This window comes from Protopterus annectens, chromosome 12.part0, assembly GCF_019279795.1.
Source record: "Protopterus annectens isolate FY-2018-M chromosome 12.part0, PAN1.0, whole genome shotgun sequence".
Taxonomy (NCBI): Eukaryota; Metazoa; Chordata; order Ceratodontiformes; family Protopteridae; genus Protopterus; species Protopterus annectens.
Genome location: NC_056746.1, coordinates 946,327,585 through 946,341,067, shown reverse-complemented (window position 1 = coordinate 946,341,067; position 13,483 = coordinate 946,327,585). Strand labels below are relative to the sequence as shown.

General features: G+C 38.4%; 1 protein-coding gene across 1 annotated transcript in view; it reads right to left on the bottom strand.

Annotated features, from left to right (window-relative positions):
- Positions 1-12,808, bottom strand: part of TUBB1 (tubulin beta 1 class VI) — an 82,800-nt gene extending 69,992 nt beyond the window's left edge. Inside the window, exons 1-2 of the mRNA XM_044089977.1 lie at positions 12,617-12,808; positions 5,900-6,008 (exon numbers count right to left, since the gene is read on the bottom strand). Coding sequence (XP_043945912.1) covers positions 5,900-6,008; positions 12,617-12,673 — 166 coding nt within the window. The 5' untranslated portion in view covers positions 12,674-12,808. The remainder of the gene's footprint in view (positions 1-5,899; positions 6,009-12,616) is intronic.
- Positions 12,809-13,483: the final 675 nt, after the last annotated feature.

Sequence of the window (13,483 nt, the reverse complement as noted above, 5' to 3'; positions counted from 1 at the left end):
TAGGAATAAGAATGCTATTTCTTTAAACAAATCTCATTCTTTACTAGCATACTCTGGCAATAATTGGATGCAGATTCTTTTGCAGAAGTGCTAAGTAAAAAGATGTAAAGTTATGAGCTTTTCCGTAAAAGACTTCCATAATTTTTGTGTTGGGAAATTTTGTAATTCTTTTACTGATCAAAATTTTCTTTCACCAGGTATTAGTCTATTTCATCTTCACTGTGGGCTTCAGGCATTCCCAACTAAGCCCCCAGTCATACTTAAACCTTCCTTCCTTGGCTTGAGTTCCTTCACAGATATTTTCCCTCTGTTTTTCCAGGCGTGTCCCCTTTGTGTAGGAGTCTGCTCATCTTTCACAGCTGCAGTACTATCAGTGTGGGGAGGGATGTCTTGAGCTGGAACTTTGGGGGCAAGGATGACCTCTGTGGTGGTGTGCACTGTGGCTGGTGTGAACCTTTGAGAATGGTTGTTCTGTGCTGAGCAACTGTGGCTTTTTATTGGTAATGGTTGTGTATAACAGGTTATTCTTCTTGAAAAATGCATTGTGGAGCAATAATGCCCTTTGGGGATCACTGTATTGTATGAGACAAATGTGATCGTTCTAGATCAGTGCACTGCAGAAGACAAATGATATTAATGAAATGGACTCTGTGAAAAGCAGTGCTTTCTGAGGCGTAATGATCTTTGGGGATCACAGCAGTATATAGACAAAGGTGATCTTTCTAAATCACTACATTCCAGACGACAAAGATACTAGTGAATCCAGCTCTGTGAAGTAGATGCATAAAACACTGACTGTGATTCAGTCAGCTTGATTTGTTTAGTGGTTTTGCTGCTGGAAGAAGCTAGTAGGGAGAGGTAGAAGTTAGCACTTAGTGCAGAAACTGCAGGAATCTGGTTGTCTTATTGCAGGAGTATCATCTAGTGGAGTGAAGTGCCAGCCAAAGAGCGCCTGCACTCTAGTCAAGCATGATGGGTATAAAAGCATGTACCCCACAATGGCTTAGCATAGTGGGACTTCAACTTGCTTGCTGGCCAGTAAGAGGATGGCAGTAGGAGCATAATAACATTATGGTGGCCACAGTCATATTTTCTCTCCTATCCTGTCTGCCTCTATTCTTTCCCTGGAAATAAGATCTGGTGGTTGTTGGATACATGGAGCCAAAACCAGAAAATATACATTTGTTTCCATGAACCCTGCACTTTAGGGTACAAGGAGATCCATTTTGGTGGGGAGGTGGACTTTGGTGTTGTCCAGGCAACACAGAGAGCTTAATAGGCAGTGCTAGAAGGGTTCATTTGTTGTATTCTAGGATGGCAGCCTCTTGTTCTAGCTCTGGTATTTGTTACTGTAGTCTGCAGCAGTTTCATAGGTTCATAGGTTCATACTAGGCTATCTGCCCTGGGGCATTTATAAGCCTAGCCCGATTGTGTTTGGCTTACGCCACCCCTTGATTTGAGTATACTGTGCCCTTTTTAAAGTTTAGTTTGCTGTGCCTCTGTCTAATAGTGACACGGAAGTAATCCCCGGGACAAACCTACGATCCCCCATCCACTCATCAAGATTCTTCTTGAAGAGAGTCAGTGAGGTGCTCTGCCTAACATGAATTGGAATTCTATTCCAGAGTGAAGGGAGCCCCTGGGTTATGAATCTGTCCCTCCAGCATGTTTTATTTATTTCTGTGCTGACACCTGTTTGAGTCCCTTGATCCTTCTGGTGAAGTACTTTTGGGGTCTTTCTAATTGCTGCCGGTGTCGGGTAAGGTACATCCCAAAGGGGGCACTGTATTCTATGATAGGCCTGATGAGGGATGAATAAAGGGGCATGATTACCTCTCTTGATCTAGATGTGAATCCTTTCATGATGAGGTGGGCTATGTAGAAGGTCTTTCTAATCACTTTGGCAATGTGGTTGTCAAAGGAGAGATTGCTATCAACTTGGATCCCCAGATCCCTAATTACTTTCTCTGTACTTAATGGGTTACCACCTATGTGGTAATTTGTGGGTACATTGTTTTTGCCAAAGGGTATGACTATACACTTTTTGGCATTTAGCTTTAGACCATGGCTCTGGCACTAGTTATCCGTCTCTGCGAGACCTTTTTGAAGGATGTTTGTGTCAGCTGGAGAGTCAATTATGGCACCCAGTTTGCAGTCATCTGCGAACATGGTGAGCCATAGTCCTCCCACGTTGGCCTGTACCTCAGAAAAGTAAATACCGAACAAGAGAGGTCCCAGGACAGAACCTTGTGGAACGCCACTTGTGACCGGTTTCGAGTCTGACATGGCTCCAGCATCTCTGACTCTGTGGGTATTGTTTTTTATAGGTAGTTGACAGTGTTCTGAAGATGTCAAAGACAAATGTGTTTCACAGCAGCTCCTCCCCCCATCTTTGTTGACCCAGTCATACGTAAACCTTTTTCCACCTATTTAACTTGTCAGTGTAAAAATGCTTATGTATTGAAATTCATAAGACTGGTGGATAAACAGAGAATACCTGTCTGCTGAAGGTTCACCATTTATAATGGGAACATGGGTGTATACAGCAGTGAGAATAATATGAAAGACAGTGGAAGAATCCATTAGCATCCATGGATGGCTGTTCAAAAACAGCAAATGAATTTGATTTCTAGGAAAAATTTAATTATCTTTTTTGTTGTGGTAGCCTGTAGAAAGACATGACTCGTATCATATTGCTGGGTCAAGACTGCAATGACTTGTCCAAAAACAGTAAAATAATCACCTGGAAGTATTCCTTCAGTTCTGTTTAGGACTTTTCCAGATGTCACTGATTTCTTACAGTGATATTTTTTTCTTGTGCCCCATCAAAACCATAATACAGTTCTGCTATACATTAGTAGTGACTAATTCTACAAGTAGGCTCATGAGATTCTGAAGGCAGACATTTCTGACTCTTACAGAGCTGAAGACAAAGATATGACATGTATTCTTCTATTCTCCTGATCATTTGCTTTTCTGCTATTATCATGTTTCAGTGCTCCAACACTCTTTCCCTAGAAAGAATGTCAGGAAAAGAAAAGGTCAGTGATATGAGTGTGTGTGTGTGTGTGTGTGTGTGTGTGTGTGTGTGTGTGTGTGTGTGTGTGTGTGTGTGTGTGTGTGTGTGTATATATATATATATATATATATATATATATATCAATTTTATATATATATATATATATATATATATATATATATACGTTGCTGTCTTTTGGCTTTTCCCGGTTAGGGGTCGCCACAGAGGTATTCCGGTCAGCTAATGATTGGCAGTAGATTTTCACGAACGCCGAGGTGCCAGCTCGACGTTCAGTGTTCAACAAAGGCACGCCCATTTACGCATGTCTTTCGAACACCCACCCAACCGCGGGGAGGACATGCAGACTCCATATAGATATATATATATATATATATATATATATATATATATATACACACACACACACACACACACACACACACATGTGTGTATAAAATATGTGTATTTTAAAGGGAATGGGAGGATTATAGATGTTAACTTTTAAACCTTTGGGTGGCCCAATGTACAATCAGGAGTCTACTAGATATATAATACACAAAACAGAGTAACCTCTGTATAGGTTTGATAATGCCTTTAGGTACAGCTTTCATGTTGCACTTGACTTACCACATCTTTTGTCTTGCATTTGAGTTATGCCATCATGACATTTGTTACAATATCCTATCACTGTGATCAGGTTCTCCAGTCAAGTATTCCTGATGCAATGATATTCATACTGCCTGTAGCCTGAGTTCACACTGCCACTGTCTGTGCATAAACAGGGATTTTATGAAGTTATAAATGTGTTTTTGAGTTGAGGGACTTGTCACCTTATTCAGATTGACAATTGTGCATATCACACAGAGCCCATCCATCTTCCACAATAATCATTTCTCTAAACAAGACCTGATAAAGTAACTTTGTTTCCACCTACTTTGTAAGATCCTTCTAATGAGTAAGGTATGATCCTTTTCTATCTTATTAAACATCTGCAGGCAGAGATATTGCTTCTCTGCCTGTTAGCTTTATTGTTAATTCTTCTGATTTCTAGCCATTTGTGTCAGATTTTTAAATAAGGCTCTCAGAACAACGTAAAACATATACCTGCAAACATCAACAGTACCACTATAATAACATTTCCTGATAATATGTTGCTTTCAAGCATGTCTTCCTGGCTACAAGGATCCAAAGCAAGACTACTGAGAAGAAAATCAGCCCAAACATGGCTGTAGTCCTCTTAACACCCAGGACTTGCCTGTGCTTATTCAACATCTGGCATGTTAAGCCATGTTTCATGCGTGTAGGGATGTAAAGGAGAAGGTATTTGATTTGGAAAATGTTCTGGAAGGCCTTCAGAGCATAATAACATAAATTGCTTAGGACGATATTTTATTTTTATGGAAAAATACTGCATCAGTATCCTGATTCATGTTAATCACATTAGTGATTTTGCCAAAGTGCTTGGTCCAGAAATGTCCTTATGGGGGAAGGCAAGGAAATAGTTTTATGTATCTGTTGTAATATATGATTGACCATAGATGGCATTTGTTGGCAGTTTAACTAGGAGGTTGTAGAGACTCAACCATCTTAGATTCTGCTGAATGATAGAAACTTTAAAACCCTCACTTTTGGAGTGAAGCAGTTAACACTCGACCACAAGTATTCAGTATTTTTAAACAGGGTTTTTTTTACAGGTAAGCTATGCACCTGCACCCTTAGCTGCACCTTGTAGAAAGAGGCAAAAAAAAAATTAAAAATGCTAACATCCCCAGTTATGTGGGTTGAAATTAAGATGGGGTGCCTCCATAGTTTATACTTTAAATGTTTTATCCTAATTAAGTGTCTGAGTATGGGATGCAAATGGGCCTCCCATAAATTTTTAATAAAGAAAGTTTAATGTTGATGTATTACACTGACAGACTAGTAAAGTGTAAAAAGCGGTCAGTGAGCTGCAGGAATATTGCTGTTGTAGTGTCCCGTCTCCATGCATTTTTTCCCCTCAAGTTGGTGGGAATGCCTTTAGCTACCTTTCAAAAGCTGCTTGCATAAAATGTGGATCTGTGGTTAACCTCCCTGCTTATCTCTGTCTGCCACTGCAGAGTTTCAGAAGAGAAAAGCTGGGAAGAAAATGAGTAAGCAGGCCAGATGGAGTTGCCTTGTCATAATGTGGGAAGCAAATTTACTTGAATGAAAACAAGCCAAAATAATGGCCTGTTCTTATAAAAAGCTGGCATAAAAACTTTAATTACCAGCCTCATTATTATATTTCATGACAACCTTTACAGCTAATTTATGGAATACAGAAAGTGGTATTTACTTTTATATGGCTTATGCCTGGACAAGGATATTGCATATATTTTTTATGTCTGTCACTGTGTGTCCTTTTGAGGTTATTTTAACTTCTTTCTGCTGTGAGAAATCATGTATACGTACCTGTTTAAATGGGATGGAATACAAGCCTCAATATGGTCCCTAAAGTTACGTTCTAGAATATGTCATTTAAGCATTAGTAGTATATTTAAATTGCAAAACGTAATTTGATTTGCATCTTCCTTAGGGCACAGGAAGTGTGTTAACAGTAGCCCTATCAAAAAAAAATGGAAAAATGAATAATGAAGTCATAAATGCCAGAAGCAGATTATTAAATGTGTATTATATTTGCAAAAATATAAACAGATTACACTTTGCATGTAAGGTTTTAAGGGTGAATAGGGCAGTCAGAGCTGCTGTTGTATGAAACATTTTTAAAAACAGGGCAGTTCAGCAAAAAAGGCTTATTAACAAGTAAATGGAGCCAACCAATATTTTAATTAAAGTAGTAGGAAATGTTAAACAGTGAACAAAAATAATTGGCCATAGTAAAACTTTTACACAACTTACAATGTGCTTCATTGAAATACACACTGGCCCTCTCCAGCTGCAAGTCCGAATCTCCTTTGTAAACCCCTGTCGATGTAATTCCATGTTCATCACCAATGATTTCCCAGAACTGTTAAAAGAAAGGAATATTATTGACATAACCATTGGACTATGTCAGAAAATGAATGCAGAGGCCCTGCTCAGGACACATACACGCACACGCACACGCACACGCACACACACACACACACACACACACACACACACACACACACACACACACACACACACACACACACACACACACACTCACAGTTGCAGTGCAGACTGGCAGACCACTACTCATGACAAAGTGTAGAGTGATAAGTCATCTAGAAAAGGACTAGTTTTGGAAGGGCTGCATGCCCTGATAACAGCTATTTCCTGGAACTGGAGGGAGGCCGGTGTGCATACCAGCAAACTCATGTGTAGTGGAAAGTGTGAGACTCAGGACACCCATGTGACAACAATTTACAGGCTGTAGGAAAAACAGTGGACAAGAAAACCTTACTGACTTAGATATGTGACTATTCAGACACATACTGGCAGGGTACTGTGGGCACTGCACTGTGACCTCACTATCACAGGCACTTGTTTTGCATGTGTTAGGGAGAAGGATACAGTATTCCATGGAAGGATACAGGTGTCTGGAGAAGGTGGTTGGTGACACTCAGAAGGTAGTTTGAGCAAGTCAGTCAGTGTGACACAGGCTACATTTTGTGACAAAGCAATATATGAGTTGTATTTAACATATTTCTAAGATAGTTTAAGAAATGTGGCAACTTAATAGCATAGTAATTAAGGTGTGGGACTGAAACCTGCAGACTAACACTTGACTTAACTGTTCATCATACTTCTCAACCTCATAGCATACAAATTCAAACGCAAAAGTAATTGGAGGACAAAGGCCCACAAACAGGGACAGATTTTAAATATTGCTTTTATAATCTGAGAAAATTGACTGAATAGCAGGTTTTGCATTAGTAAGCAGTATCTGAAGGATATGAGGTTTACAACTTAGATGTCTGTTATTATATAATGACTTTAATCATCAGTGATTGCCCAGAAAACTACAAATTATATGAGGTACAAAATAAAAATATGAGGCAAAAATCAGGACATTCTGCCAAAATTTAGACAGTTGAGAGGTATGTTTTCCATGTATCTGCTCTGTCACACACAGCAAGACAATTAAGTTATACGTGGTTCTATGTCTGCACTATAAAAAGGACTTTGGTTGTCAAAATATACAGTAAATTATTTTAGAGAAATAAACCATACACAAACATGGTCATATAGTACCTTGGCATTGGCTCATGGGGAAGAAACTTCAGTAAGTCAATATTCATGCTTTTTGGTACCCTATGGAAACAAGGAAATGTCCCCTTAATAAAAACAATTCACCTAACTGGAATTCTATTTCCTGTAGTTAGCCAGCAGATATCCCTGGGGCTAATTCTAAATCAAAAGTTATCCCCTTTACTACACACAGAACAAGAATTAAGTCCTTCATCCCAGATATTGGTCTACAATTCACCAGCGCATTTAACTGTTGTAGCTTGTTGGTCACTTGGAACTAGTTAGCTTATCCCATAGGTAGAGTTTAGCTTTCCAAAAGAAGAAATAAATTCCTCTCAAAATACAGTATTCCACAACAAATGCAATATATAGTTTTATAACTTTGCCTCATTCTGGGAAGCAACACTGAACAGAGCATTAGTAATCAGCTTCCCATTACCGCTAGATACTCGTTATTCCTAAACATGCTTACTACAAATTAGCCAGCTTCCCATTACTGCTAGATACTCGTTATTCCTAAACACGCTTACTACAAATTAGCCAACTTCCCATTACTGCTAGATACTCGTTATTCCTAAACATGCTTACTACAAATTAGCCAGCTTCCCATTACAGCTAGATACTCATTATTCCTAAACATGCTTACTACAAATTAGCCAGCTTCCCATTACCGCTAGATACTCGTTATTCCTAAACATGCTTACTACAAATTAGCCAGCTTCCCATTACCGCTAGATACTCGTTATTCCTAAACACGCTTACTACAAATTAGCCAGCTTCCCATTACTGATAGATACTCGTTATTCCTAAACATGCTTACTACAAATTAGCCAGCTTCCCATTACCGCTAGATACTCGTTATTCTTAAAGACGTTTACTACAAATTAGCCAGCTTCCCATTATTGCTAGATACTCGTTATTCCAAAACACCCTTACTACAAATTAGCTCCAGGCAATGCCCGCCATTTGAAATAAATACCTTCCAGACATACCTCTCAACCTCTTAGAGCAAGAAATCTGGACAAAGCCATAAATAAATAAAAGTGGGACAAAGGTCCAAAATTAGAGACATTTTTTTTTTTTAAATATTGCTCTCCCAAACCTACAAAATTGATAGAATAACAGATTTTGCATTATCATGAATTTTTCTGAAGGGTATGAAGTCTGAAACTCAAATGTTTGTCATTATTTTCTGACTTTATTCTTTAATGATTTGACATTAATTTTCCAGAAAACCACAATTTTATGAAAAACGCACCAAAAATATGAAGCACAAATCTAGACTTTCTGCAAAAATCTATAAAGTTGAGAGGTATGCTTCCAGAAGTCTTTCTTCTGTTTCCTCAGTACTATAACTGACTAAGTGCCTGTATTTTATATGCCCAGATTTAACCTATCTAGTATACGAGTCTATTTTCAAAAAAAAAAAAAAAAAAAACATGGAGTCTGCAATTGTCTGTTATCAGAAATAATAAATAAGAAACTCAAACACATTATATTTAGTTAAAACATCAATCTTCACCTAAAGGAATAATATAAATGTTGTCATACTGACAAACACTACGTACGTGGACTTTCTCCACAGCTCACCTCTGAATTTGAATACCAAACTCCAGTCCTGTAGTCTCTAGACATGCCCTTCAATACAAACAACACCTGATGCTTATATTTGTATAGTATGTTAAAAACTTTAATTGTCATTAGTAACAATGGCAGCTGAAGATTTCCTTTTTGTATTGTTGTGTACTTGTCTTAATAACTTCACTGTAGTAAGAAGAACCTATTGTAAACATTATCTGTCATAATACTTTGTTTCTAGCTTGGATCAAGGCTGAAAATGGTCCATGGACGAGACCACTTACCAAATTAATAATGCATATAAAGATATTCCCTCACAATGTAACTGATTCCCCTGAGTATACATTTACAAAAACTCCAACTGTAAACTAATCTTTGGCATTTAGTGTATATGCCCATGCTGGAACAAATGGTGAACCTTAACCCTCAATGTAAATTGTAAGATTTTTTTTTTGTTTTTGCTTTCAAAGTTCATGATTACCTTTGGCATTTAGAAAGTAAATATCAACCATTATATGTTAACATCTGTCCTTCCTTCTAGTTCTTTGCAGAAGGTTGGTGTAATTTTATTTTATACTCTTGAGGCATTTAGTGATGTTTCATAAATTATTTTTACCAGTGTGTGTGTGTGTGTGTGTGTGTGTGTGTGTGTGTGTGTGTGTGTGTGTGTGTGTGTGTGTGTGTGTGTGTGTTGTGTGTGTGCGCGTGCGTGTGTGTATGTGTGCGTGCGTGCATGTGTGTGTGTGTGTGATGAGTGTTCAAGCTGTCTTGTGTAGTGGTACTGTTATGAGAAGGCCTTTTTTTTTAAGGTAAGCTGCACATTAGGGTTCGGACAGGATCAGGGTAACGGTTAGGGTTAACACACATTACTAAGGTGGAACAGGGGTGAAGCCACATGAAAGGACTGCTTCAATGAATGGCATTTGTATCACACTCTGTGTATTCAGTTTCAACTGCAGCCATTTGCTCAAAGCATGGCAGTGGGTGTAGGACAGATTTCCATCCTTCCTAATAGTCGTCCCTCATTTGCAAGCCTGACAACATAGACATGATGCATTTTATTGTAGCTGTGGATAGATGTTACAGTTTGCAAGTATCTGGTGTACATAGTCACCACAAGGAAAGCACTATGTGACACCCTCAGATGTCATCCCACATGGATATTACATTTTAGTATCCTGTAACACTATTTTTTTATTCAGTGGGGGAAGAACTCAGATTGCTTAAGGTATGGAATTTCCAAATATGTTACATGATTGCCTTTCATGTAGGACATGTAGTAGTTATAAGTCTGTTGATGTCATTACATACTAATATTCCTTGTGTGCTTGCTTGTATATATTGCTCTCTTTTCCAAGCTGTTAGTCGTAACCGCTGTGCTTGGTGGGTGACAGATGCTCTTCCCAATTAGGTAGTACTCATATCAACCAAAAATGCATAACTGCATCTTAAGTATGTTTTACGAGTTTGCATCTCCTGAAGTGACTGTGTGTTACTGTGTACTGATGCTAAGAGTTATCCACAGCAGCTGTGATACACTGAAAGTGCCGTATACCTATATCTATTGTAAGATATTGGGTGGCATGATATCTTTTGGAAATTCCATACTTTAAATAGTCTGAGTAGCACTGTCACCTTCTCTGGTTTGGTTCTTGGTTAAAGTGCCTTCTCTGGCATGTCCTCTCTGTGTCGGAGTGGGTTTTCTGTGGGAACTCAGGTTTCCTTCCATATCTCGAAGGCATAAAATAAGTGAACTGGCAGTTCTGAATGATCCTGTAAGTATGACTGTGGTGCATACATAAAAATACAGAAGAAAGGTGTGACCATCTATTGTCATTCCCTATTTGCCAAGTTAACTTTGTGGATGGTAGCAGCTGTTCATAAGGTTGCTATAAGAGTCAGATGTGGCTCTATAACAGTGGATAGATGAACTGCAGGATAGCTATTTTCCACAGCACTTGCCATGTGGCATGATTCAGTGAAGATGCTATATACCTGCATGCACTGTAAGCCATCCGTGATCCACATGAGATGTTGCCTGGTTTGATGCACTGGATATGTTGTATACACACATGCATTGCACATATGAGTTATTCTGCACAGCAGATGTCAAAACACACTGAATACCAATGTGTACTGCAAACAGTGTGTGACAATATAACAAGAACTGTGTATCCTGATGACTTCAAAGGAAAACATAAACTTGCCTATTCTTAGCATTCATCATTTACTAACATCTATGCTAGTATGTCTATATATGACACTACCTGACAGATGATCTCCAGACATTATTCTAGCAGGCTGTACCTCCTTCAGATGATAAATTTTACAGCAGGAACAATATGATAGCAGCTGTTGTAAACACTGCACAACTGCTCTTGTGCTGACACAAAGGGGGGCTTACTGTGATGTTGATGGTCTGGCTGTTACATAGGTTGCTTGGTCTTTGTGTTGCTATGAATCTCATTTCAGGTAGTTGACTATTTCCAAGAGGGTCACTCAAGATGGAAAGATTGAGCACCCACAGGCTAGCTGTCCGTTTCTGTGGGAAAAAGGGGGACGCTATTGCCATAAGAATGCCCACAGAGGAGCTTCATGATTACCCACAGATCAAAGGAAAAAGACACTGTTTAAAGGTCCAGCTAAACAGAATATCCTTTCTGCTGAGTACACAGAAGCACCATATGAAAGTATATACTGTATGTGTAGTGCATGCTATAAGTCTGCTCAGTCTAGGGGCAGGAAGTTATTGAATTAATTAAAAAAAACTCTCAGACCCTTTACAGTTTTCTTTCATTAAGTAAGAGAATGAGTTGATGTCAGCTGGGCGTGGGGGGGGGGGTTCAGTGATAAAGCAGAATCACCTCTCTGTGGTCCTTGAATATGGACAGATATAAGCATACAGCAAGTCACAGTGGCATTCTGTGATGAGTATAGGCAGGAGAACAGTAACAGAAGTAGTATATTCTGAAGCATTGCATTTTAGGCACTTGAGTATTTAAAACGGCACTCCCTGTGATTTCAGTATAAAACAATGTCATGAGTATTAAAGCTATAAGTGTTATAAAAGTTCTCTGTGTACTTTGCCAGTACAGAGGAAAAGAAGGCATGTGCGCTGTCTTGATTAAGCATTTTTTGACAGAGCAGTTACAGACGACATGTGGAGGAACTCCCTATCTCGATGCTACACATTCTGCCATAGTACTTTCTTATCAGACAGGCTGCATGTAAAGTCAGGTCTAACAGAAGTGCAGCAGTTGTAATGGAGCATTTGTTGCACTGCCTTCTTCAATTTTGTTTGTTTTTATACTCATTAGAAGTTAAAAAATTTTCTGAGCCTGAAATTTTTATTTGTGTACTGCTTAAGCATATCTGAGTGCATATAGAAAAGGAATGGTGGAATTGTATGAATAAAAAAGTATGAATACCAAAGTAATCTTTCCAAATTTAATACATCAGAATATGCTATTAGATTACAACCAAAGTAACCCTTCACAGCAGTGGTGTAGCATGTTCTTGATCTAACTTTGGTTTAGAATACCAATGTATGGAAACTAATCATTAGCAGTAACTTGTCTCAGCATCTTGTCACTTTAACCATAAATAACAGTTTATGAAAACTATGTATTTTCCTTCAAAAACTGTACAAGCCACAATCTCAACATAAATAATAAAACAAAACAAATAAAAAACAGCATTTAATGCTTATGTGGAGATTGTTATAAAGTTGTTTCATTACATTAAACATTCTAATTTTGTAAATCTATTTCATGAAATGTTTTATCAAGATCGCTAATTAAGTCATTAGTATTTCTCCCTTACCTTGGCTCCAATTTGATTGCCACACTGACCAACCTGGATGTGGACTATTTCACGCATGTTTCTGCTTTTCTCAGATTTGGAAAAATGAGACAGGTCTCACTTCAGTTGCTTCCTTTCTGTATCTGTTCCTGCTCTGCCAAACACACACTACAGTCTCTGTACTCTGATGCTCCGTATGACCCACAGCTGCCTAAGAGTATGTTTAAATGAACTGTGATCTCACAGGGTGAAGTGGGGAGGGAACTGAGCATTGCCTACATCACAGTTTTAGTACAGCCTCATTTTTACTATCATGTCCTTCTCAAGACTCAGTCTTCCTGTTTTTTTTTTTTTTTTTTTTACTTTTTCTAAATAGTGATTTTATCAACAGTAACCTATTTGGCGCGTTGATGTGGAAGAGGTATTGTGATACTAAGTTACACGTTTTTGAATGTTTCACTTAAAGCGTTTAAAGTAACCAAAGGCAGGTGTGGAATTTTAACTGACTCGCCTGATATCTCGATTCCTTACAAAAAAAAAAAAAACCACTATGGCAGATTAAGATAAGCAAAATTAATCTGCATCTCAGAAATGTGTTAGGAATGAATAGAATTTATAGAGCAGTATTTCCTTGGCATTAAGAGAAACAACAAAAGAAAATGACTAAAATGTCCACCGCCAAACAGTTTTTACCTTACAGGAAGGGCAGAAAGAATAAATTTGAAGAACCAGCTTTCACATAATGTGAAGGGACAAGAACAAGAGAAGTTTAAGGTAAATCAGTAGACAATGCTCAGGACAGTAAACCTTTAGGTCTGATTATGAAGGCTCTCTGTATGAGGGAACAGTAAATTTAGAAAGGCAAACACAGTGCAGACCAAAAGTAGA